The sequence below is a fragment of the Canis lupus genome, chromosome 16 (genome assembly GCF_003254725.2).
Source record: "Canis lupus dingo isolate Sandy chromosome 16, ASM325472v2, whole genome shotgun sequence".
Classification (NCBI taxonomy): Eukaryota; Metazoa; Chordata; class Mammalia; order Carnivora; family Canidae; genus Canis; species Canis lupus.
In genome coordinates this window covers 14,378,455-14,404,545 of record NC_064258.1, presented here as the reverse complement: position 1 = coordinate 14,404,545, position 26,091 = coordinate 14,378,455, and the positions used below count along the sequence as shown (strand labels likewise).

General features: G+C 39.1%; 1 protein-coding gene across 1 annotated transcript in view; it reads left to right on the top strand.

Annotated features, from left to right (window-relative positions):
* Window positions 1-26,091, top strand: part of DGKI (diacylglycerol kinase iota) — a 428,861-nt gene that overhangs the window by 195,349 nt on the left and 207,421 nt on the right. Inside the window, 4 exon segments of the mRNA XM_049094866.1 lie at window positions 8,425-8,496; window positions 11,972-12,088; window positions 22,247-22,321; window positions 22,848-22,946. Coding sequence (XP_048950823.1) covers window positions 8,425-8,496; window positions 11,972-12,088; window positions 22,247-22,321; window positions 22,848-22,946 — 363 coding nt within the window.

Sequence of the window (26,091 nt, the reverse complement as noted above, 5' to 3'; positions counted from 1 at the left end):
GTAAGGGGAGTATCCTTTACCTCCTCTTGCAGAACAGAGTCCACTAGTGGATTTTCCAGCTGTACTTAATATAACAATTCTATCATGCCTATTTCTGTGAAATTTTCACAACTTCCTCTATCATAGCAATCCTGGCATTTCTACTTCACTTTAAACCCTCTTTATTCAAGTTTTCAGAATGCCATTGAATATTAGCATCATCTTCTGGGGTTCCTGATAATGTGTTAAATGCTCTATTGTAGAGGAGTGCTCCCACATTGAGAGACGTCTTTATCCAGCTTAAAGTCCTATCCCCTTTTATTCTGAACCCTCAGATGCCATCCCATATACACTTTCCCATTCCAGCTGGTAAATACTGGTTATGTCCTACAGCTAGATCTTTTGAGATGAAACCTGTTCTTTCTTAATGCCCATATACCTCCCTGGCCGGGCACATTGATGTGAAAAGTTATTAGGTCATTTGAAGTACTATCAGGAAGTGTAATGTAACATGAGATGGTGTTTGAAAACTGGAACAAAAAATAGTCCTCATTAAGTACAGCAGGAAAGTCAGAATTGCTGTGATAGAGGAAGAGACAATCAAAATCTCACAGAAATAGTGGCTCTATTAGGCATAGCTAGAAAATCCATCAGTGGACTATCAAACCCTTAAAATGAAGTCAAAGCTATTTCTAGGCAGCAGAATCCTTTCTTTCTCTAAAGGCATACATTTTATGGTGATGCTACTCTGACATAAATTCATGAAACCAGGAGGGACACAATCTAACTAATTTTGGCAAATTTTCTAACTCTCTTTCTCAGCTGTCTGGGGCTGTTACAGCAAAATAGCTTAAGTTTGCCCAGAAAGAAAGCATCGTTAGTTCTGCCAGCAGAAGAGCATTTTCCTCCATTAGTTAAGGGTAAAAGTACAGCCAATTATCTCCTGGAATGTCATACTGTCAGCAAGATTATAGATTATATGGCTTCTCAGAAAAGCTGCAATCATTTTTATTTGGTAACTGTAGTAACATCAATCCTATCTTTGGGAAAAGTTGTTTTTAAACAAAACAACCTGCTTGGTGAATATTATCAGTGTTATAGTTTTATTGGTAAGTATCAATTATGAGACAATCAGATGAAATTAATTTTCATGGATGATCATTACCATAATTGTAGCTGGTTGTATCATTAGGAAAATACTTTCATGTAAAGAACTTCCCTGGTATTTTAGGACAAAGATATAAACCCAACAGGTAATGTTTTATATACAGTTTTGGCCATATTGAGTATAACTCCCAGTATCTGTATAAGACGTTTTTGTCCTAGAATAAGGATAGTCATAAAACTATGAAATATAAATGTCACAGTTAAAAATAGTTGACATGTAAATTAAATGTAAATCAGTAGCCATTGTTATAGGCTTAATTCTAATTATTTCTTAATTGCAAGGTCCTAGGTTAAGCTGTTTCAATGAAGTCATCTGTCTTTGAAATGACTAAGTTCTGTAAATCAAGTCTTAGACTCTTCAAACAGCCTGACAAGTTCATGGTAGCAGTGTTAACTTTACTAAGATGACTGTGCCCTAAATTGTGCTTCCTCAATTTATGATCTGTAGTTTATGACAAGAGCCTTCAGATAAATTAATGGCAAAAACAGAAACTGTGAGGATAATAAGACTGATTTGCACTGATTAATGCATTGTAATTACTGGCAACATTAGAATGGAAGGATGCAGAATGTTTTATTGAAAAATAATAAAGTGTCAATCTGTGTGTAAGTCAGTGATTACTTTAGAGCAAGAGCATATTATCGACAATAAGGGCATTAATAAATTTTCAGAGCCTTTAATTAATACTGCAAAGTGTATTTTAATTAAACCCAATAGATAAGAATATAAGATAATTCTAATAAAGTCACTAGATTCATAATTTGCAGTGCTGTAAGAAGCCATAAAAACATTGCTTTCCATTCATAAAGACATCATTTGTTATAATTCATTTTAGATGACCACATAGGTTTACATTTTGAAAATCTTGACTATTGCTACAAATTTAGCTTTATTCCTACAAATAAGCCTAGTAAAATCAGTAGAGGAAATTTAGGAAGTTCAGGTAAATTAGATTTTCTATGAGTAAATAAACTGTAATGCTGCATAAACTAGAAAATTAATGCTGCCATTTTTTTCTGTACTTTTTGTTTCCTTGAAGTACGGTTGACATGTTATATTAGTTTCAGGTGTACAACATAGTGATTTGACAAGTGTGTATGCTATCCTATGATCACAAGCATAATTGCCATCTGTTACCATACAATGCTATTACAAACCGTTGATTCTGTTCCCTATGCTATGCTTATTATTTCTGTGACTTATTTATTCTGTAACTGGAAGCCTGTACCTTCCACTCTCCTTTACCTGTTTTGCCCATCCACCCACCCACGCACACCCCTGTCCTTGGGCAACTACCAGTTCTCAGTATTTATGAGTCTCTTTCTGTTCTTTGTTCATTTGTTTTGTTTTTTAGATTCCCCAGAAAGTGAAATGATACAGTACTCGTCATTCTCTGACTTATTTCACTTAGCATAATACCCTCTAGGTCCATCCATGTTATCCCAGTGTCAATTTCTCATTTTTTTTTTATGGCTGAGTAATATTCCATGTTCTTTTTTATGGCTGAGTTCCTTCTCATGGTTGAGTAATTGTGTGTGTGTGTATGTGTGTGTGTATGTGTACATCTTCTTTATCTATCCATTGGTAGACACTTAGGCTGCTTCCATATCTTGGCTATTATAAAGCTGCACTAACCATAAGGGTGAGCATGTATATCAATACTACTAAATTTTCACCATTGGAGGACCAAGGAAAAAGACATATTATAAAAATAGCCCAGTATCTACTGATTCACATTGTCAGGCAAGAGTACACATACCAGTAAAAAGACTGGACTAAATAGTTTGCTGAGGGGAAAAAGTCAACAAGTTGTATATTGTAGGAAACGGATTGGTTTATGGTGGTTTTGTTAAAGACTAAAGGTTGTACTCTGCATAGGGCAGAATTAGTCCATGAGTCTCTAGATAGTTGGTTAAAACAAGTGTAATTTTTTTTTATTAGTCAGGAAAAAGGTTTTAGATTGTTTAGATTAGATTGGTGTGGGTCTGTGCCTGGGTCGCTCAAAGGTCATACAAGTACCATTTTTCATTGGCTAAAAACATGTTTTCAATTAGGTTGGTGTGGGTCTACTCTGAGGTCATTCAGAGGTCTTAGTTATTTATCAGCTTCAGCTGGTGGTGCTCAAATGTCATGGTTGTTTGTGAGCCTAAGCTGGTTAAAAGCATTCATACTGAAACAGCACAACCAGTTTGAGATCTTTAGCGAGGTTCTGCTCTGATTGATAGCATTTCCTTTTTCATTGTATTGAATCACTGTGGTATTTGTATTCCATTGGATAAGTTTATAAGAGTGGTATAGCAGTTTATTTTAGAATTTCATTTTTATTTTCTAGAAGTAATGAACTTGCATCTGATGAAGATTTTATTTTATTTTATTTTATTTTTTTTGAAGATTTTAGATATTAAATATAAAATGTATAAAACTAGACATTTGTCAAAAATTATAGAAAGTACTTGAGCAAAAATGCTTCAAGTTCTCTGTTTTGAGATAAATATTGACTTAGTCTTATAATTCCCTTGGGTTTGCCTTTTGCAATACTTTGTGAATCTTGGACATGGGAGTGGATATGTAGAGGTTTATTTTGTTTTTGTTGTTTAAAGTTTTGGAGGCAAGAGCAGTATCAACAATACTGTTGGATAAAACAAAGTCAAACAGAGAATCAGGCGGTGGTCAGGAGATCCCCTTATTCAAACCTCAGTAAAATACATAAACAGTAAAATCATTTGTTTGTTTCAAGTAAAGCCCTTCGTTTCTGGTTTAAGCCAAAGCTGTAGAACTGAGGGCCATTTGGTATATGCCCTAGACTGCAGAAGAAAAAGAGACAGCAAAGCTTTAGATACTTTAGATACAGAAGAAATATTGTTTAAACTTTATTCCAAGGACTCAATTTCATTAAAAAACTCAACCCCCCAAAATAAATGACCTTATCTCTCAGGGTTCATGGCATTTATAATTCTGCAGTCAGTTAGATCCAAAGCATATGACCTCACATCCCTATTTTACTCTTTGATAGTGATGAACAAAATAGCCTTAAAAATCATAGTCAGCTGAAATTCAGTAAGGGCATCTGTCAGTACCATGATATTAGATTTGGGCCAGTATTTAAAAATGGGTAATTAGGAATCTGGCTCTTTTTGCTGTGATCCCGGCCAAAATCTCCCCATTGCAGGTGGTCTGTGAGAACTTGGTTCATGAAGGCTTTGATGTGGTTCTATTTATGTCTCTATGTTAGACAATAACCCTGAAGCCGTGGCTGCTGTGACTCTTCCAGACCAGCATCCAAAAACAAAGCACAGACCTCGTTTCTAAGAGACCTACAATTCTGTATGAGTGCAGTGCCCAGAGCCCTCGTTGTGGATGGCCTTGCTGTTTGTTTCTGGTATCAGCTTGGCTGTTGAGACTACAGCCTAAGTGGGCTGCATCTGTTTCGCTGAAGCCAGAAGGCCAATGTTCAGTAGAGGGGTGGGCTAATACACACACTCAATACCATCAGATACAGTGTCACTGGTCCTATCAGTCACTGCAGAGCTTCATCAGCAAGGCAATGGGAGAGGTTCCTGTTGATAGATCTTAGCAATAAAAGTATTCCTTCATTTATATTTGCTGTGTTGTAAAGATCTCGCAGATAAAATTGCTTCATTGTATACTTAAAACCATTTTGGGGTATAGAAGAAATTTGTATTTTTTATTTTCATTTTCAGGTGAAGGAAGAAATCTGAAGGGTTAAGTGATTTGTCTAAGATCACCAGGCTAATAACTATTAGAAGGTCCAAGGACTATTCTGTTTTTCCATCTCTCTGTCAGCTTCTATTTGATATTCAGTCATCTGCTGTATGAATTAATAGAAAAGTGGCTGTGTAACAATAGCATTTAAGACTGTTTACCAATACATCTGACAGCAGCATTCAGACTTCTGGTTGGCTACTGCTGTTGCATCACTGGTTCTACTATACTGATGGTCAGCCATGCAGCTTGTCAGTGTCACAGACTTAACAACTGACAATTAGAATCCTTGTATGCTTGCCCTGTCTGTAGGGGTTGGAGGAAGATGCAGGTAGGGGCGTATTTTCAGGTGGTTTGCGTTAGGTTTTTAGGGTCTGGATAGCATAAAATTTTTAATTGGATCACGTGGTGGCAATGACTTTCTTGTTCAATTAGAAAACATAACATGCCAATGATTTTCAAAAACTATGGTGAATTGTAGAGACCTATTAAGAAATATTATGGGGTGCCTAGATGGCTCAGGCAGTTAAATTCCAACTCTTGATATCAGCTCCAGTCTTGATATCAGGGTCATGAGTTCAAGCTGTGCATTGGGCTCTGCACTGGGCTTGGAGCCTACTTAAAAAGAAAGGAAAAAAAATTACAAGGGCTTCTCTCAAATTCATGTACACGTAAAATAACCAGCAACTTAGGGTAGCTGTTCATTAATGCTAAGGGGAGGACCAAAAAAAAAGGCTTACAATTTAGCAGGAGGGATCACAGTGAATTGAAGTGATCTTAGAAGACTTGGATTTTTGTAGTGGAAGTAAAATTCACATGCCATAGGTGATACAGTGGTGGGCATTCTAGATGATGGTTTGAAGATAACAGAAAAAATTGGCCAAAACATGGAAATGAATAAAGCATGTTGGAAATGTAATTAAATTAAATTAAATTAAATCCATTCCTCTAAACATGGGAGTTTATAATAGGGTGACAGATTGATGTTAAAAATTGGGAAGATTATGGGTGGCTCTAAATGCCAGTAGGAATAGTTGATTCTGTAGCTTTGAGGAAAGAAGTAGTTAGTTGAGTATTTTGAGATGATGCTGATATGTAAGAAGTAGCATTTTCCCTGGTGGCTGTGCCAGGATGGAATGAAGAAGCCAGGGGGAAACAGACTATCCCAAGAGCAACAAGTTAGCAAATGGGGCAGACATCCAGATGTGAAGTGACCAGTTGAAAAGCCTGCTGTCTGCTGCCTGTGAGGAGCAGGCTGGAAGGACCTAGCCATGCAGCCAGGGCTGGCTGCAGGAGTCCCTGTGCAGACACTGCACCAGCTTTAGTACACTTGCTCTTGGCTACAGCTTCCTTCCCCACACAGTTACAAATGGTTGCTATGGCTCAAAGGGAAGTTTTATTCATCTCTCTTTTACCTAGTCCATCAGGAGTAGCCTGAGAGATGATGGGGAACTTGGCAAACACCTCCCGTATGAATTCATTTCTTCCTATTTGGTGCCATCTTGTGTCACATTGACTCATCTTGAATCGAATTATATCACGTTGAATTGAAAGGACGTGTATGCCTAATCCTTTGGCCCCTGGGCTCTGTGTCCTCTCTTCTAAGCCGTGTCTATCAGGCAGCTCTCTCAGTGCTGGGGGATGTGTGGGTTGTTGCTGGCCGTGCAGCAGTGAACACCACACCTGTCCTAATAATTGATCCATATGTGTTTTACAAGTAGTGCTTCCTTTTGGGAAATGATAGTATCACCGACAGAAGGAGGCATTGTTTGGGAGAGGTGAGTGCGTTAGGGTCCCCAAGACCACCTGTTTGGAAGATTTGCTAGGAGTACAGGAATCAGTAAGTATTATGGCTGTGATTTATTACAATGAAAGGCCACACAGCAAAATCAGCAAAGGGAAAGGCATATGGGGCAAAGTCTGGAGACAACCAGGTGCAACCTTCTAAAAGTCCTTTCCTAACAGAGCCACATGGGTTGTGACAACACATGTGAAAGATTGTCTCCTAGTCTCGTTAAAGGCTCAGTGCCCAGCGTTTTTACTGGGGGTCTGGTTGCATAAGCACCTCCTGCCTGGCACACACCCAAGTCCCAGACCTGCTAGAGGAAAGCAGGTGTGCAGCATAAACCACATTGTTTGTACCAACACGTTAGATGTAGTGAGCCACTCTGAGCTGTTTGGGAGAATTGGGGAACTCTCTTGAAATCCAAGTTTCTACATACCAGCCAAGGGCCAACTTTGCGAGCTGGCCTTATAAGGAGAGTGATCTCCAGCCTGCTGGGTCAACCCCCTTGTTCTTGGAATGATGGCTATCACTTTAGTTGCTGAGAAAGAGGGACTGGTGGAGAAATTTTTCAAAATCCATGAAGGTCTGATGTTAAGTCATGTTTCTGGAAGTGAGATTTGAGTATGGGACAAAAGAAAAGGATTCAAGGAGGAGTCAGAGCATAGAGGGCTGAGAGCCATCCTGGTTTGTTTTGTGCAGGAGATGAGAGAAGCAGATGGAGAACATGAATGTGCTTTAGGAACTGAAGAGAATGGAGAGGCTCAAAATGGAGAAAGTGCTCCATAGTATATAAAATACTACAGACTGGTAGAAATTCTGGGGACTGCAGAAAAGTGCCATTGGGAATTCTTTTAATAATGTGTAAATTGATTTTTTTTCTTACAGTGATCTATACACATTAAGGCAAGACTTTTTCAGCCAGGACCTTAATAGCTTCCCTGCCCATTACATCTTTGTTTTCTTTTGATCACTTTACACAATCCTCTCTTCAAATGTTTTTTGTCATTGCCTTGCTTTAGTTTATTTGGGCTTATAGATGTCACAGGCAGATAGAAATGGATAAGCTTTGGGAGGACTAACCAAAGTTCTTTGAGCATTACTGCCTACTTCTCTCTGGTAATTGACAGCAGCCACCAAAAAACATCTCTTCTGTTCTTGATGGATAAGTAATTCTGTTTATTCATTTAAGAGGATTGTGTTTGCTATTCCATTAATCTCATTGCTGCTTGCCAGTGAAAAATAAAAATTGAAAGCTGATTATTTTGAGTCCCAAGGGGATGGAGAAAGTGTTTGAATTTCCTACAACACCCTTGGACTCTACCCAGACCCTGATTTCTAGGTCCTAACTCTGATATTTAATTTCTCTCTTTGTGGGTTCTTAGATGTTCATATCGTGCAGAACCTCTGAGGTGGATGCCCATCATCACAAAGAACCATGTGACCCAACAGTGGCTTTCCTTTTACTTATAATAAAACTCAATCTGAACCACATTTATTTGGGGAAAAGAAACAACTTTTTGTGGCTGACTTGAGTAGTTAGTGGCACAGCAAATACTGGTGCCTCCTCTCACATTACAGATGATTCAGGAGTGAGAAGTTCTGGGATGGTGGAGGTTGGAGGACACAAGTGCTAACTGTGGCATTTGCAGTGCTAGTCACCTTGAGTGGTGGGCCACTTCTGGCCTTACTTCTTTGGACTTCAGGAGGGCGAGTGTGTGCTGTGATTAAACTGGTTTTAAATTCTCTATCTCTTGTCCTAACATCCCAGGGCTTCCAGCAAAAATTCTCCTTCCACAGTAAAGAGATTGTGGCTATCAGCTGTTCCTGGTGCAAGCAGGCGGTAAGTTTGGGGATGAAATAAAACAAAGTGGGCTCATGTTTTATCAAAGTAGACTTACATCATTACTTGAGTTGCTGTCTATAAGTGGAAGGTTCTAATTTATGTATTATTTCTCTCACCTAGGATCCTTGAAGGAAGAAAGATAGATTAAAACTATAGAACTATAGCTTATATGACCTGGGAGAAACTAGAGAGGTCAATCAACCCCTTCATTTATGTACACTGAAACCTAAGATCAGAGACTGGGAAATCCTCCCCTGGTTCTCACCCTGGGTCTATAGTCGAGGACTTCTCATCCCTAGAACGTATTTCTTCCACCACACTAGATTGTTGATAACTCCTCTATGGTTGGATTTTGCAACATTAGATAATCTCTCTAACACTGGAATCCAGCCATCTTGCTTCTTCTGTTTTTTGATGTGGGTGACTTTTATGGGGTTGCGTTGGGGTCAGGGGCAGTCCTGTACTCTCTTTAGGCTTGGATCTGGTTACAGCTGTGCAAATGCTCATTGAAATGTAACTCTTCTTTATATTTGGGCATATATATTCATTAGGATCCAATGGTAGTTTCCCTGTTTTCCTCTTTTATCTATCCTTTATCCATTGTTTATCTCCTCTGTTCCAACCAGATGGTTCATTTTCTTGTTTGCTTATGCACCTGTTCTTTTTTTTTTTTTTTAAACAGATGATGCTAACTCATGGGTTGGCAGACCGTGGCCCATAGGCCAAATCTGACATGGCCTGTTCTTATAAATAACATTTTATTGGAACACAGCCATGCCCATCCATTTACATATTGTCTATGGCTACTTTCATGTTACAACAGCAGAGTTGAGTAATTGCAACAGGGACAGTATGGCCCCTTAAAGCTAAACTATTTACTAGCTGGGCCTTTTGTAGAAAAAGCTTGTGGACCTCTGCTCTAATCTCTCAGTTCACCTACTTTGTTGAATGACTGTATGACTGTGGCATAGAGTCCACTCATTGCATAGACAACCTGAAAAGAAAGGACTGCGGTGTTCAAGGTAAGTTAAGGTTTTGCAGGAAGACTTCAGCCCTCTACATACATCAGATTTAACTAGCCAAATGAGCACACAGGGCAGGAGCAGATGCATTTAGTTGAAACACATAAAATTGATATTTTTTGTGGGGCAAAAGCTTTTGAATTTGGGAAATTTTATGACATTTGACCTATATCTCTCTAGCATAATTTCCCTAGTTCCCTACGTATCAAGAGAACCTACTGTCACTAGGTAGGGATGCACTAGTCTGGAAAGTTCAATGCTTACTGTATCCTCATCCTGCCACATTTTCTAGGCATTTGCATCTCCTTTCAATTAATTTTTACACAAATAATCTTTGTGCTTCTGTTCAAGAACATGCTCATAAATGAGCATAAATGACTCATAAGGTCATTCTAGTCCTTGAATGAAACTATGCCATCAAGGCAGTATCTCCACCTGGGGAGAAAGAAACTGATTCAGGTTTCAGGTGTCTCTAACAGCATCTATGCTGTGAGTTTCCCTGATCTGTTGAGACTCCACGTGTGGGATAACATCATTGATAGTTTGAGCTCCTATGGACTACATTGGCTCCACTCCTGTAGCAACCAGGCTGTAGTGAGAGGGTTTCTTCAGCATCCATTGATTTTGGGAACTCAGTCTTACTTTCTGTGAAGCACATGTTCTCTTGTCACTAATTCATAGTCCAATTGAATCATGTTGTAGATGATTTTGCAAGAAGATGAGTTAGTGACAAACAGTTAAATGACAAAAAGTTAAGACAAACCATTTTAAGACAAATTGCATTGGGGATATATTTTAACCCTATTGGTAATCTCTTCAAGAATATCTGATGTCAAAAAAAAAAAAAAAAAAGAATATCTGATGTCAAACAAGTGCTGTCTGTAGGCACTTTCTGCAGCAGGGGAAAAAAAAAAAACTGGGTCCAAAAGCTAGGTTTTTTGGTTTAGGCTCTGACTCCACCTTGTAAAAATTATGCATTTTTGGACTTTATCTGGATAGCTCTTTGTCTGGGTTGGAGAGTACTCAGGTATAAATTGAGAGTTGAAAGACTGTCTCAGAGATCTTGACTATTTTTTTTAAAGATTTATTTATTTATGATAGACATAGAGAGAGAGAGGCAGAGATACAGGAGGAGGGAGAAGCAGGCTCCATGCCGGGAGCCCGATGCGGGACTCTATCCCAGGTCTCCAGGATCACGCCCTGGGCCAAAGGCAGGTGCTAAACTGCTGAGCCACCCAGGGATCCCGATCTTGACTATTTTAGAAATGCAATGGGCATGCAGTTAGGGGTTTATTTGAATTGCTAAAAGAAAATCAGTTTTGAAGAAGATATTTAGATAATGTTTCTCCAGTATATCACTGTTTGCAGATCACAAATAACTGGTGGTAGGAGAAATTACTAACTTATTTTGCATTCATACTTAATTAGTAATTTGCTACAGGATCATGTGAAGATAGGCAGAAATGAAGACAAATTCTCTCTCTGACACAATTGGGATGGCCATATTTGCCAGGTTTCCTGAGACAGTCCTGATTTATGTTTGTTGTTCCAACATAATTTTTATCAGTGCTCCCTTTCATTTTTAAAATTGTTCCTGTTAAGATGACACATTATGCTTCCATTAAGTATAATGCAGTAGAAACTGATGTAAAAGTTTTTAAAAATCATGGATTAAATCTTTAAGGCCCCAATTGTTGCATAATGTGGATTTTGTTTCTTAGGAAAAAATTGTTACCACACATCATTATCACTTTACACTCAGAAAATGATGGTGACTCAAGTCCATTGGTGCAGAGTTAAGCCACTAATCCTGAGGTATTGTTATGATCACCAGTCTCCATTTACTTTCTTCCTTTCAAAAACAGGAAGCCTTTTAGACTTATCAAGTGTGGTAGGGTCATTGTATTTTTTAGCAGCCCCAGACAAACCCAGCAGAGGCAATTTCTTTCTTACCTCTTAGATTAAGAACTCTCTAGAAGAGACGTCTTGCTTCTTTCCCGGGCTTCCTAAACTAGAAGGACTACCTGTGCTGGATTTACATCAATGATCAGAAAAAAGAGAGGCCAGTGGGAGGACCTGCCTCTCTGCTTGCCTTCATTGCCTCCTCAGCATTATCCCACATCAAGTCCATAACAAGCGCGAGTCAAGTGCAACATCCAGGGTTGGGATCAATAGAACTCTCCGAGACCTCATTATATAAATATCCTAATAAAAGCTTGTAAAGTTTTAACTGGCCTTGACCTACAAAATTGATTTCTTTATCAATTTGTGAAGGGGAATGAGTTGTAAATCTGGTCTCTAAGTTCCAGGGCTGTTTGGGGAGTGATAAGGAACATGTGTCTTCAGGGTCTGCGAGTTTGGGTGAGTGCACGTGGGTGCATGAACTATTCCTTCTTGCTGCAGCAGGGGCCTTTGCCTAGGATTGTTTATTGGCCTGTTTTTCTCCTCAGTTTCACAATAAGGTGACCTGCTTCATGCTGCATCACATTGAGGAACCCTGCTCCCTGGGGGCTCATGCTGCTGTTATCGTCCCGCCCACCTGGATCATTAAGGTCAAGAAGCCTCAGGTAACTTCTGGGACCCTGGTACTGCTGGGCCAGTGCAGAGAAAAAGGAACTGCTGCTTCTTGCTTTTCTTGCCCTCTTTTTTTGGGTTCCTAAAATCTCTGCTCACTCATCCCCCCAGCCCCACGCTCAGCTTCCCCAGTTCATCCCCTTAGCCCAGCACTTGACTGCAGTTGGGCTCTCTCATGGAACCAGCCTCCCTTTCCTAAAGAAATCAAAGTTCCACAGCAGGAATGTTTCCTTCCCATTCATGTGCTAATGAGACTCTCTTTGGGTGTCCTCCTGAGTTCATTAAATACTAGTGGCGGGTGCAGCTAATTCTGACACAACTCTCTTCTCTTCCAGCCTGGGCATCCCCAGGGAGTGAATGTGAGGGCAAACTGTGCAGGCTTCATTGTTTGGTTGAGATTACCACCACTTCCAACCTGAACGGCAGACTGTGGGTCATGACCTTCCTAAATACACAAGGCCTGCTCAGAGAGCAACACTCTTTTCTTAAGGCAAAGTAGAATTTATCCTCTTAATACCTAATCTCATTCTGTATTCAATTCTTGTTGTACATTCTGTCCTAGAGCGTCTCTGTGATATTCCAGGAAACCTTAGTGGTTTCTCAACAGGGTCACAGTCTTTGATAGCAAAATTTCTACCTTTGTCCTATACATCTTAGCCTGTGAGCTGCAAGTTACAAGATGGCATACTTGTAATGCTATGGGGGAAAGAGGATACTTCTGGGGACACAGCTGCCCATAGGATGTCCTTATTGAATGTAATACCTTTAAAAGATATGGCGGTCCTACTTCATATGGTCTTCAGAATCATCCTGCAGGTTATTCTCACTGACTTTGTTTTATTTTAAAAAGTGGTGGATCAGGGAGACTGTTTTGCTTTGTGTGTTTTTACAAAAAGTTCAGCTTCTGCTGATGAGTAACATACAGTAATAATCTTTCCCAGTTACAATCCAACAAAAGCCCTTGGGAAATCCCTTCTTCCAGAGGCAAGTGCAATATCTATGTATTAAAAAATGGGGAATTTAGACTTTTCATCTAATATTTTAGAGCCAAACGCTAAGAGCTGTTAATAAGTGAGTGGCCCAAGGTGACAGCAAGCGTAATACTGCATTTGAAATTCAAGTACCAATTTCCAACCTACTGTTAATTTAAAATCTCTAACCTTTTTACTTCTTTGATTCTCCAACACCTAAAATTCAGTGATCTGAGTTATATATCAAATACTCAGTTAAATCAACATGCTTACACTGAAAACCTTCATGGCATTGAGAAAGCTCCTAGGCATTGGGATATAATGTATGATCCTTGTTCTGAAGAACTATATGGTTTTCCTAAGGAAAGATAAGGGAGTGTCCTAAAGGAGGTGAGTTCTGTTCTACCCCTATAAAGATGGGTGGGATTTAGATCAATGGAGAAGAGAGGAAATAGCAGGCCCGGGGAATGGCATGAGCAAGGGTGCTGTGGCCAAAATCAGACTCAGGAGGCTATGAGACTAGTTTGTACTACATGGGTGGTGACGTATTTCTGTGATATTGCTTTCAGAGGAATGGGGCAGCAGATTGTTTACTCTTAGTTCTAAGACTGATCAGTGAGTTCGGGAGCTATGCTTCTGTTCCATCTGTCATAAAGTTGTCCATCAGCCTTTCACCATTTTATCCATTAAGGATTATTGCCTAAGTCTATTATGTTAGGGGTTTCCGAGAGGTGTTTTTTCGTTGTTTGTTTTTACAATTTTTACTCTTATTTTCCTGCTGGTAATAAGGGAACTAAAAAAAAAAATAAAGCTAATTCATGAAAAATGCTTGAATATTTATTTATCTTTATTTGTAAATTTTCAGAATAATAAGTTGGCAACTTAGCAATGTTATTAGTTGGCTAAAGGTGGTGGTGGTGGTTTTTGGAGAGTATCATTATGAGTTATCAACTTACCTCGTGATATCTAAAACATGTTTCAATCCATTGGCATCATTTTTTTTTGTATTAATGTCTTTGACCAGTTGGACCCTTCTAGATGGCTCTTGTCTCCATTTTTCATGAGCCATGAGGTTTTTGATGCCTTCCTTAGTTTCAGGAATCCTATCATGTTCCAGGATCATTTTAGGCATTTCCTGCCCATACCTAGAAGCAGCCATTTTTCTAAGGAATCTTGGTTACTTTTAATGGTGGATGGTATTTACAGTTCACAGTCTGTTCAAAGTCCAGATAGTTTTCATCACACACCTTCTTATTGTCCTTCTGTGATTCAGGAAAGTGTAATAATAAGGAAAACTAACATTTATGGAATGCTTTTATATGTATTAGGAAATATTTTAAGGACTTTACATTCAGTATCTCATTTTACCATTAAGTACCCCATGGGTATTCCCATGGGGTATCCTATTCCCACGTTGTAGCTGAGGAGAGTGAGGAATTAAAGTCAAATAAATTACCCAGAGCCATAGAATTATTAAATTGTTTAAGGTGACATTTGAACCCAGGGATTCTGATTTTGGAAACTGTGCTCTTAATGGTATGTCATGCTGCCTCACTGTCTTACTATAGCAAGCCTTGCCGAGGCACATATCTTTAAAAATTTTGTAGTCCCTCCTCGTCTGGGCCCCCAAAAGAAAGAATTTAATCAATAACTTAATTCTATTTGTAAGCCAGTGTACAATGAGCGTGGGGGACAATACAGTGGTGGTTAAGAGCTCTAGCTTATGAGTTCACCGCCTAGATTCATAATCTTGCTCTGCTGCTTAGTAACTTGTATAATCTCAAAGAATTTTTTTATTTTTTATTTTTTATTTTTTATTTTTTATTTTTTTTAATTTTTATTTATTTATGATAGTCACAGAGAGAGAGAGAGAGGCAGAGACAAAGGCAGAGGGAGAAGCAGGCTCCATGCACCGGGAGCCCGACGTGGGATTCGATCCCGGGTCTCCAGGATCGCACCCCGGGCCAAAGGCAGGCGCCAAACCGCTGCGCCACCCAGGGATCCCTTATTTTTTATTTTTAATCTCAAAGAATTTAAAGTCTTTGCCTTCTCGTCTGCAAAGGGTAAATAATACTAGTACCTAATTATAGGGTTTTCACGAGGACTAGGGAGCTAAGAAATGAAAATGAAGCACATAGAACAGTACCTAGCTCATTGTAAAACTCAATAAATGTTAGCTCTTGTTATTTTCCTTGTGAGTACAGAATATCAAATGAAGTTCTACATCAAGAAGAAAACCTTGGGGGATCCCTGGGTGGCGCAGCGGTTTGGCGCCTGCCTTTGGCCCAGGGTGCGATCCTGGAGACCCGGGATCGAGTCCCACGTCAGGCTCCTGGTGCATGGAGCCTGCTTCTCCCTCTGCCTGTGTCTCTGCCTCTCTCTCTCTCTCTCTGTGACTATCATAAAATAAAAATAAAAAAAAAATCTTTAAAAAAAGAAGAAAACCTTGGGCAGTTGTACAGAGGTCAGGAAGGACAGAAGTTATGGTTTCCTGAGCCATCTGTATCTTAATGAGAGAAGATGAGAAGAGATGGATTCTCATGGGGAAAGAGGCAGAGTAGGGGTCACAGCCTGGTGTCTCGGGTGCTCTCAAATGCACCTTGAGATGCAACTGTAACTATTGTATTTTACACTGTAGTGAGATTGTGTGTTCATAGCATGATTATCCCATGGGAGAGAGTTAAGAACTATTCATTTACTGAATTGAAGAATTGAAGAAGACCGAGTAAGCATCCACAATCAGAAAGTGGAAGGAGGAAGAGAATCCTGCAGAACAGGGAGAGACCTTATAGCACAGTTTCATTATTAAAAATAGAAAGAAAATAGGGTAGTCATCAAGGTTAAATTCTGTAGGCATTAAAAAATAACAAGGATTGAAAAAAGTCTTTGTGTTTGGCTATAGATCATTGATGACCATCAAAGCTATAGTTTTTTGTTTTTTGTTTTTTTAAGATTTTAATTATTTAATCATGATTGCTAACACACAGAGAGAGAGAGAGAGAGGCAGAGGCACAGGCTGAGAGAAGCAGGCTTTATGCAGGGAGCCCGACGTGGGACTCCAGGATCACGCTCTGGGCTGAAGGTGTTGCTAAACCCCTGAGCCACCAGGGCTGCCCTAAAGCTATAGTTTTTGGAGTGTGGGTGACAAGCTGTTAGTGATGGTGTTGGAAGCAGTGAGATTAGAGAGTTCATTGGAGACATTGAGAAATGCTAAAAAAAGAATTTGGAAATTAGAGAAGAACAGACAAAATGTTTTTTCTACTTGTAGAATTTATGTATATTTTTTCTGTATATTTTTGTATTCGAGGATACTGCTTAAAAACAAGAAGATATTCTTAACTGAGTGAGGTAGATGTTTAACTCCATTCACAGATGCCATTATAGGCAGTGGGATGTCCACAGATGAAACAGATGTTCACCTGATGTCCACAAAGAGTATCCTCCCTAGGTGAGAAAACTGATACAACAAACTAAACCATTGGGCAGAGAGTTTGTGGATTCTGGAAAAGGAATTCAGCCACCTGTAAATTCTTAATAAAAAGAATGGTCTCGGGGTACATGGGTGGCTCAGCGGTTGAGCGTCTGCCTTTGGCTCAGGTCATGATCCCAGGACCCTGGGATCAAGTCTTGCATCGGGTTCCCCATGGCGAGCCTGCTTCTCCCTCTGCCTACATCTCTGCCTCTCTCTCTGTGTGTCTCTTATGAATAAGTAAATAAAATCTTTAAAAAAAAAGAGTGATCTTCAGGTATCTGGAAGGTTTGCCTCTGTCATCAGTGTGCATCTTGTAGGACAGATACACACAGGGTGGTGAGAGAGAGGATGCCCCACAGGTTGGTTAAACCAGCCATGGTCTATGGGAAGCCACCCCCCCTCCCCATGGGAGGTGATAAAGATGGCTGAGATGTAGGAATGAGGTAGAAGCGTGAAGTAGAAAGGATTGATTTTGGTCGCAGAGATGGTTGGAGGCCAAACAGAAAGTCCTGTTGGTACTCAGTCTTGAAGGATGTGAGGGGCCACACTGGGAAGAGGGCTGAAGAAGGACAACATGAGTTTAGAGAAGATACTGAGAATAGCAGTTAAGGTGGATCACTAGATAAAGTCAGCTTTACTTTTGATGCTTATGTCTAAGAAAATGACCCAAGAGAGGAAGAAAGCCATTTGTGTGTATAACAGCCAGGAAAAGCAGGTTGTAATGAAGTGGAATCAAACTATATATTTTACATATCTATTAAAGGATGGCTGGTTCTGAGTAGATCATCACTCTGTGACCAGCTGTGTGAAGCTTGGATGGTATGGAGAATGGGGCTGGTTTGGATGGTCTGCTGGGTTTCATCACCAAATCATTTGGAGAGAGCTAGAAAACAAAAGATGATGGAATTTAGAAGACAGTCAAGAATTAAAAGCAACCCAAATTTTAAGAATCAAGCACAAATCTGTTCATATATTTAAAGGCAAAGTTATATTTAATGTTACAGATGTCACAGTTTCTCCTCTGGACTGAAAATGTTAGAGGATAATACTTTGGATAAACAAGTTAAAGATGTTAAAATATGAGCACTTGGAGCTGTTGGAGAAAGACCCATGATATGTGAATTTTTGTGGGGTTAAATTATAGGAGACTAGAGGTGTGTGTTTTTAATAAATGATGTCATTCTGCACATAATACTTTAAAACTTGGCTTTCCTAGTTTAAAAAAATCTTGGAGAAAAATTTGTATTAATACATGTAAATTTAACTCCTTTGAAAACTGCTACATATATTCTATACTATAAATATATTACAGTTTATTTAGCCAACTCCCTATTGGTGGAGATTTATAGTCTTTTTTTTTTTTTTTTTTTTTTTTTTAGTCAAATCACTAGTTGGATTTATTACAAAAGTTGAAGTTGCAAAATTACATGTTAAAGTTGGTGTTAACTTTTTCATCTTCTAACTTCAAAATTTGGAATTGATATTCATACCAACCTTGAAAAAAATAGTTATCACGATAAAAACTAAGCAGTTAGCAATCACAATATAGTAATATCTTGTTAAAAAGGTCACATGATGCATGACTTTTGGAATCCCAATAAAAACAAATGGAAAAAATCAACCAGCAGGAAACAAGATCAACCAGCAGGAAACAAGCATTTGAGGAAGAAAAAGTCCATTTTGCATGGAAAACTTCCTGCTCATGTGTGTGTGTGTATATATATATATATATATATATATATATATATATATATATAGTTTCAAATGGTCTCCTTATAAAAAATTCTGCAGTCAACTCCTTAGCCCATATGGGTTTCTCCATGTCAATCTCTTATTCGTTATGATCAGATAATGTGAAAATGCTGGAGACCCAGAACATGTAATAGCTATGATCAGCCATCTCTTTCAGAATTGCTCAAGCCATTTCCTTTGTTCAATTCTAAAGATTAGGCAATACTTGCTGCAATTTAACCAAATATCCCTGAGAAATAGCAAAGACTCTGTCCTTATCATTTGGAATTAGTTTTCTTTATTTCTCTGCTTGCCTATGGAACAACTTTTGTCATGGTGGTGCAGCTGGAGTGGGGCAGCAGGAGAATACCGTCTAATAGATGAAGTCCATGCCTCTCCTACTATCCATCAGAGTTTTGTCCCATATAGATGGGGGAAGGCTTCATTTGGCATGATGAAGTATGAGATATCTTCTCCTTAGAGCTGTTGTTATAACCTGTCCTTTGTGATCCCATAATCTGGGAAAACCCCTGAAGGGTATTAAGAGGTAATTAAGTTTTATTTACAGTTGAGTGATTTACCTGTAGGCTTTTTTTCTTTTTCTTTTTTCTTTTTTTTTTTTTTTATTTTTAACAGCCCAGGAAGGGGTCCTGACTATGAGAGAGGCTTTTGTTGATAGGATTATTTCTGTAGTAAAGTAATACTGCCCCAATACCTGGCATAGAAAAAAATAAAGTAAAACAAAAGGCCTTTATCTATTCTTAGAACTTGAACAAAAGAGTAGACACTGAATGTACGGGGGCAAATGCTGTTAGAGTCAGAAAAATGCAAAAATCCATATGAGGGTATAACATTTCACTGGATGGTGTTCAACTTGCCAAGTAAATCCTTTGTATCACTGAATTAGCTGCCCTTGATAACAGAGATGCTTTGTTTAAGAACACAGGACAAGTATCGATGGTTTCTTGGATAATGCAACCAACAATTCTACAAAATAACTTCTTGGAATAATTTTTATGTTCTTGAAAAGCATGCTATTTTAATTCTCACAACTGACCCAGGCAGGGTGAGCAATATCTCAGATTAGCAAGACTAGCTAACTTGTCTTGTCATGGCTGAAACACAACCCAAATCTGCTTTCACATCCATCTGTTCCTCACTGGATGATGATACCTTCTAAAAGAAGTTCTGTGTTGAGACCGAGATACATATTTACACATGAACAGAAGGAAGCCTTGGGGATTTTGAGGTGTGCTGTGAAATCCCATACTGCTTATCTTTTGCTATTTGACTATCCATAGGGCTGTAAGCTTCCTCAGAGTTCACATAGAAGCGTCCAGGTACTGTAAGTCAATCGCTGTGCTTCATCTGGGCTCCCTTGTTCTGTGAGATGAAGACCTCACGTGCATTTGGCTCCATGAGGCTCAGAAACATTCATATTTGCTATATCTGTGTGAGAAAGGCCATTGTTGTATGTTCCCTATTAGAGTTGAGTTCTTTGCCTGCTCTGTTTTCAGACATGAAGCCTTCTTTTGATGTGTTTTCTAACTGTTTCCCAAACATGCTTGATCTGCAGAATCCCTTGAAGAACTGTGATTTCTGTGATCAGGCAAGTTTAGGGAGTGATCTTAGTCTGATCCATTAGACTTTTCTCATAGTGCTTATTTATTGAGTCCTGCCAAGAACCAAGTCCTATAGCGTGTTCCTGAAAGCATGTGGCTCCCTGCATTGCTCTTGGCAATAAATGAACTAAAACAACAAAGAAGTTAGGAGACAAGAATTCATTTCTGAAAGATCCTTTCCAAAATCAGGAAAGATCAGTAAGTGTTGTGAATTATAATATTGATTCATTTCAACAATGATTTGAGTGCATACTATGTGCCAGGCATTTGTGCTCAATGCCGGGGATATACAGCTGTGAACGAGGCAACTAACATTTATGGAAGTGCTTATCATGGGACGATACCAAGCTAACTGCTTCACATACCTTTTCCCGTTTTAACTTCACAACTGTCCTGGGAGGTAGGTATTATCACCTTCGTTTTAAAATTAAGGAATCATTATTTCAAAAGCTTGACTGACGTGGCCAAGGTCATAGATCTCGTAACTGGAAGACCCAGAATTACCACCCGTTGTGTCAGATTCCTCAGCTCATGCTCTTTATCCCATTGAAATTATGCTTTAGTCCAGTATGTATGTCCCCTCACTTTTCCCTTTTACTTCAGAGGTTCCCAACTCTGGCTACACACTACAGTTGCCTGGGGAACTTTTCAAAAGTATCTTTGCCTGGGCCTTACTCCAAACAAAGAATATTTGGGGAGTCCACATCAGCATTTTTAAAAGAACTCTGGGTGAGGCCAATGTGCAGTGATTGGTTGAGAACCATTCGATATCATTAATTGCCCTCCTAATAGTTTCTAGCATTCTTCTTGGGACTGATTCATTGTTTCCAGTTTCCAGGTAGTTCTTCCCTTTTAAACAAAGTAGTTAACACGTAGGAAATACTTTAGTAATGCAAACGTTTCCTCAAAGTGGAACATGGTAGTAGATCAACTTAAAGAGGAATTCAGAAACTTGGAGTTCTTTATGTAGGACGAGTGTAGTCTACAGTGAGTGGTAAGAAATAACCTGGGGCCTAGAGCACCCATGAACTTCTGGATCTCTCTTTTCTGGTGAGACTCAGAACCTGAAAACTCTTTCAATCTGATGGAGGAAGAAAACTTCCTTCATCCTTGATGAGTACCAGCTACAGAGCAACATATTTTTTTATGGTCCAAATGAAAGTAAAAAAAAAAAAAAAAAAAGTAGTTTCAATCTTGCTAATTTGAATGTGTTAATATCTGTACTCTAGACTAAGGTTTATTTTGAATGCGGTAAGAAAAAAATACCCAGGAACCTAAGAATAGATATCTAAGTTTCTTGAAGCTGTTTGAAAATCTTTATCTGCTTGGGCAATGCATGTGTATATATGCTTATATAAACTTTTAAGTTAAGAATTCTGTGTTTCAGGCATTCAACAGTTTGCTAACCATCTATGGTATGATAGTAACATCTTGCCTTTGTGAAGATGGCAATGTAATTAATTATTGACTCTCCACTAATTAAACCAGTGAGTTGTGACTGTCCCTTAAGAGAGGTTCTTCTCAAAGCATCTGTATCATATATTAAGAGTAAATGGTTAGTTGAAGTAATCACAAGGTTGGGGCCCATAACATTCCTAGAAAGAGAAAAATGGGGAAACTAAACTTGGGGTCACTGTATTCCACAAGTTGGAGGCACTTCTATGAGAAGAATAAATCAAGGCTACCAGGGGAGGGAAGACTTTTTAAACCAATAGGTCTTTAGAGAAAGAGAGCAATGATTGCCACTCTACTAATATTAAAAGAAACTTCAGGTGAGCCTTATCTCTGCATTTTAAAACTTTGCCATCAGGGCTGATAGGATAGTTGGATCATAATGTTCCACTAGGGTTGAGCCATTTTATGACTATTACTAGAAAGGTCATTACCAAAAAAAAGGTAAACAGAGAAAAAAAAGAAAAAAGAAAAACATGAAAAATGGCCTCCTTTTTTACATTTCCACATAGGTGATCTCCATACCAGGAGGTGAACTTGAACTTGGTTGGGCGGGAGACGGACCTGGTTGGGCGGGAGACTGGAGCCCCTCAGAGAATTTGGGATTCTTCCATTTTTACTGGGAGGGTTGGCAGGTATAACATGTGTTGTTATGTGAGTCCATGAGAGCCTCCAGGGTTCTAACTCCCTGCCTCTCCGTGTGGTGGGGAGTCAGTCGCTCACTCTGAAGCACTCGACTGGTTTCTGTCTGTGGCTTACCCATGAACAGTGGCTTGGAAGTGTCAAAGCATGAGAAGCATGCAGTGGAACAGCATGTGCTGCCTTCATCTCCTACATGGTTCTGCATGGGAGGTTCGTGGGCTGTCTGCCTTAGAGCTCAGGTGTTTCTTTCTTTCCCCACAGAACTCATTGAAGGCTTCAAATCGGAAGAAGAAGAGAACAAGCTTTAAAAGAAAAGCCAGTAAAAGAGGAACTGAAGTAAGTGTTTCAGGACAATGTCCCAATAAACTATATTCTCCTTACTGTAACCACCTCTGTCCATTGTGATCTGGCCCAAGCTTCTTTTTCTGATAAATTTTCTACTCCACTTCCATCCTTCACTATACTTTTATGAACCACACTGGAATTCTTTTCTATTTCCAAAAAAATGTGTGTATGTGTAACCTTCTGCTACTTCAGAATCAGAGCATTTGTACTTGTCCGTGAAGTACTGTCCCAAAAACGATGAAGAACTAACATTTCTAGAATGCTCAAGAGCATACAGAATAACACCAAAAGCATGGCTTATTCTCTAGGGCAAATTATAGCTTGAGATCCTTTCTTCTAAGCTTTATATGGACTATCTTGTTAAGAGTAAGCCATGTGACATAAGATGGAACTTTTTTACTTGGAGACATCAAGGGTTAGTGGTGGTGGTGGGGTGCTGGTAGCTGCTTCCATTGCTTTTGGGCTACCTGTCCAAGTCATGGATGGATGTCTCAATAGTGTTGCTTTCTTCCTTTAGCAGGAAAACAAAGGTCGTCCTTTTGTGATAAAACCTATCTCTTCTCCTCTCATGAAACCCTTGCTTGTGTTTGTGAACCCCAAGAGTGGAGGCAACCAGGTGAGTCATTTTTCATGATTTTAACTTGGAATCTCAATGCTTTCTTGAAAACAGTTCCCAGCACCAACTACCTAGGACTCCAAGTGTTGGAAGAAAACCAATTTCCCAGGGACAGGGTTATTGTTATAGGGCATAGCCTTATACATTGCAGGGTTATGCAAAATCTAGAGGTCCTATGTTTATCTCTCAGCTTCCAAGTAAGATTATACCAGAGGCCTCTCTAAAAACCTGTTGACATTTTCCTTACAAAATTTAAAAAAAGTCATTCCAAAATCTCTTAATTAATATGTTTCAGGGTTTCTCAACTCTTACTGTTAGGAAGCTCTTTACGGACTTTGTTGCTTCCCCTTTTAAGTTAGACTTCTGTCCCTATCGAGAGGAAAGCGAGAACAATGGCTCATCATTGCCAATGATCATTAACAACAAACACCACCAAAGCTGTCAAAAATATCACCTTCTAAAGGTTTCACTTGGTCCTTGCCCAAATCGTGTAGCATAATTAATCACTACCTCATTTGAGGAGGAAGAAATGCCTAAGAAGTATAATTCATTAATTAAGTATAATGACCTACCCGAAGTGACACAACTCTCTAAGGACAGACTTTGTTCTAGAATCTAGGTCTTTGTCTCCTCATATGCTTCTCTTTCTACTCTGAGGCTCCTTACCAGTACTCTTATTTGGCTTTGATTTTCTCTATCTTCATGTGAGAATGGATGATAAGATATTTTATCTGTCCTCTAAGTGCACATTTTACATTTAGAGGTGAGATTCCTTGAAGTTCACACTTAACAACTAATGATCTGAAACTGCATACTTAACCCCATATAGGGAGGGGAGCCATATAATTAGGAATGATATTCTTACTACTAAGGATACTGGGCATTTTCCAGAATGGACTAATTATAATAAAGCTTCTCCTAAGAGAGCTTGTGATTTATTATTTTTATTTTATTTTATTTTATTTTTAAAGATTTTATTTATTTATTCATGAGAGATACAGAGAGAGAGGCAGAGACACAGGCAGAGGGAGAAGCAGACTCCATGTAGGGAGCCCGATGTGGGACTTGATCCCAGGTCTCCAGGATCACACCCTGGGCTGAAGGCAGCGCTAAACTGCTGAGCCACCTGGGCTGCCCCCAAGAGCTTAAGATTTAAAGAAAATATTATTTCTCCATTTCTTTATTTCCTTTAAAATTCTTGATAACTTGCTGTGTTAAAAATCTTTAACATGGTAGAAAACAGGGAAAAGAAATGTGTTGTTAGCAGATAATCTATTTTCAGCATCCTGCTTTTTTAAAAAGCCAGTGAGTGATGATTTTCATATTGTAATGATGATGATCTTAAGGTTTTTACTGGTGGAGCTTTTCAGGAGTGAGGTTCAGTGTGCCCTGAAACATACTCACTTTCTAGGTCTAGCCTCCATATAGGCCTAAGAGGGTCAGGAGTATGTTTGGGGACCACGGAACAGAGCAAAGATAATGCAATGGAGTCCATGATTTTGACCACTTGAATATCATATGCTAATTCCCAATATATTTTATTATGAAAGTCATTCTAGAGGATGCACTCATCAAATCATAAGCCTTTTTCCTAGGGCATTTAGAAACTTGTAGGTTTTAGGAGCAGATAGTCTAGTAAAGATAGAGCCCATTTTTGTTGGAATCTCTGTAAATTAGTAATGCCAGGGTCTGCAGAGATGATCTGATGTTATTTCCTATTTCACTAATTAGAAAACAAGAAAGTTTAAGTAAATTTTCTAAGGACATTTTGATAATGATACCCAAGGGGCAAATGTGAAAAATAATTCAAGCAACATTAACTATATGTGAGTTTTAAAATGAGTGGTTCAGACTGTGCGTGCTCTGAAATTTCAGAGGCAAGTAGTGCCTTGGGGGTGGTACAAAAGTGGTGTCATGGCAGTGGGTAAATTGAAGATGGATGGACACTACTTAGAGTTATACAGAGAAAGAAGGCTGGAACAGCACCACTTTTCTTCTCCTGTTCATCCTTTAAGGATTGGAACCATTTCTCAAAATTAATCACCCTGTCCAGGGCCGTAGTCCCATAGCCCTTGGTACAAATCTGTATTTTGTGAATTGCAACATAAGTACTCTGTGTGTGTCCTGCTAAGATACAGACTCCATTATGCCTGGGGTTGCACCTTTCAACCTGTGGTTTCTAGTATGTGGGATATGGAAATGAACAAAGAATTGTATAATAGGCAATTGGGATTTTACAGAAGATTATCTGGACGGTGGCTTTGTTACTGCTGAGAATTCAGGAAAGGAAAGAATTATTTTGGAAAAGAAGTTGAGGTGTGTTCAAGGAACTGTAAGTGACCGTGAGATATTCAAATAAGAAATGCCCAGTTATTAGAGACAGAGGACTTAAATGATTGGCTCTCATTTTATGCATTTTGGTTTACAAGATTACTTCTAGACTAGGATTCTCAGAAGTATGACTAACCAAATCAAGATGAATATTGTATAACTCTACATTTCTATATACTTTCTTTATAAAACAGAATACTAAGCCTAATAAATGAAGGGCATTGCTTCTAAGCACAGTGTGAAATGTTGAGAGTGCTTTATTTTTTTAAATATTTTATTTATTTATCCATGAGAGACAAGGAGAGAGAGAGAGGCAGAGACCCAGGCGGAGAGAGAAGCAGGCTCCATGCAGGGAGTCCAATGTGGGACTTGATCCCAGGTCTCCAGGATCACGCCCTGGGGTGAAGGTGGCGCTAAACCACTGAACCACCTGGGCTGCCCCAGAGAGCTTTAAAGACATCCGAATACCTATGTATGCTTGCAATCATTCCATCTGATCTCCATCTTCAATCTTGGGAAGGCACAGCATGATTCCCAGGGAAGGGTCGTGGTCATAGATAATCTAATTCCTCTGTTAGGGTCCACCTTTTCCTGTGCTGTGGTTGTCCTATGTCTTTAACATTGCAAATAAGGTTGGATTCTGTGTGATGGGGGAGTCAGAAGGTGAATTGGCTCCCTTGAATCTTGTTTCTTCATTTCTTGTTTTCTTATGAAGAAACTTCATAACTTCAACCTTTTTTAAGACTAAAAGTTCAAAGGAGAACTAAGGATGGCAGTAAAAACTGGGCAAATGAACCCCCCAGGAAGGTGGCTT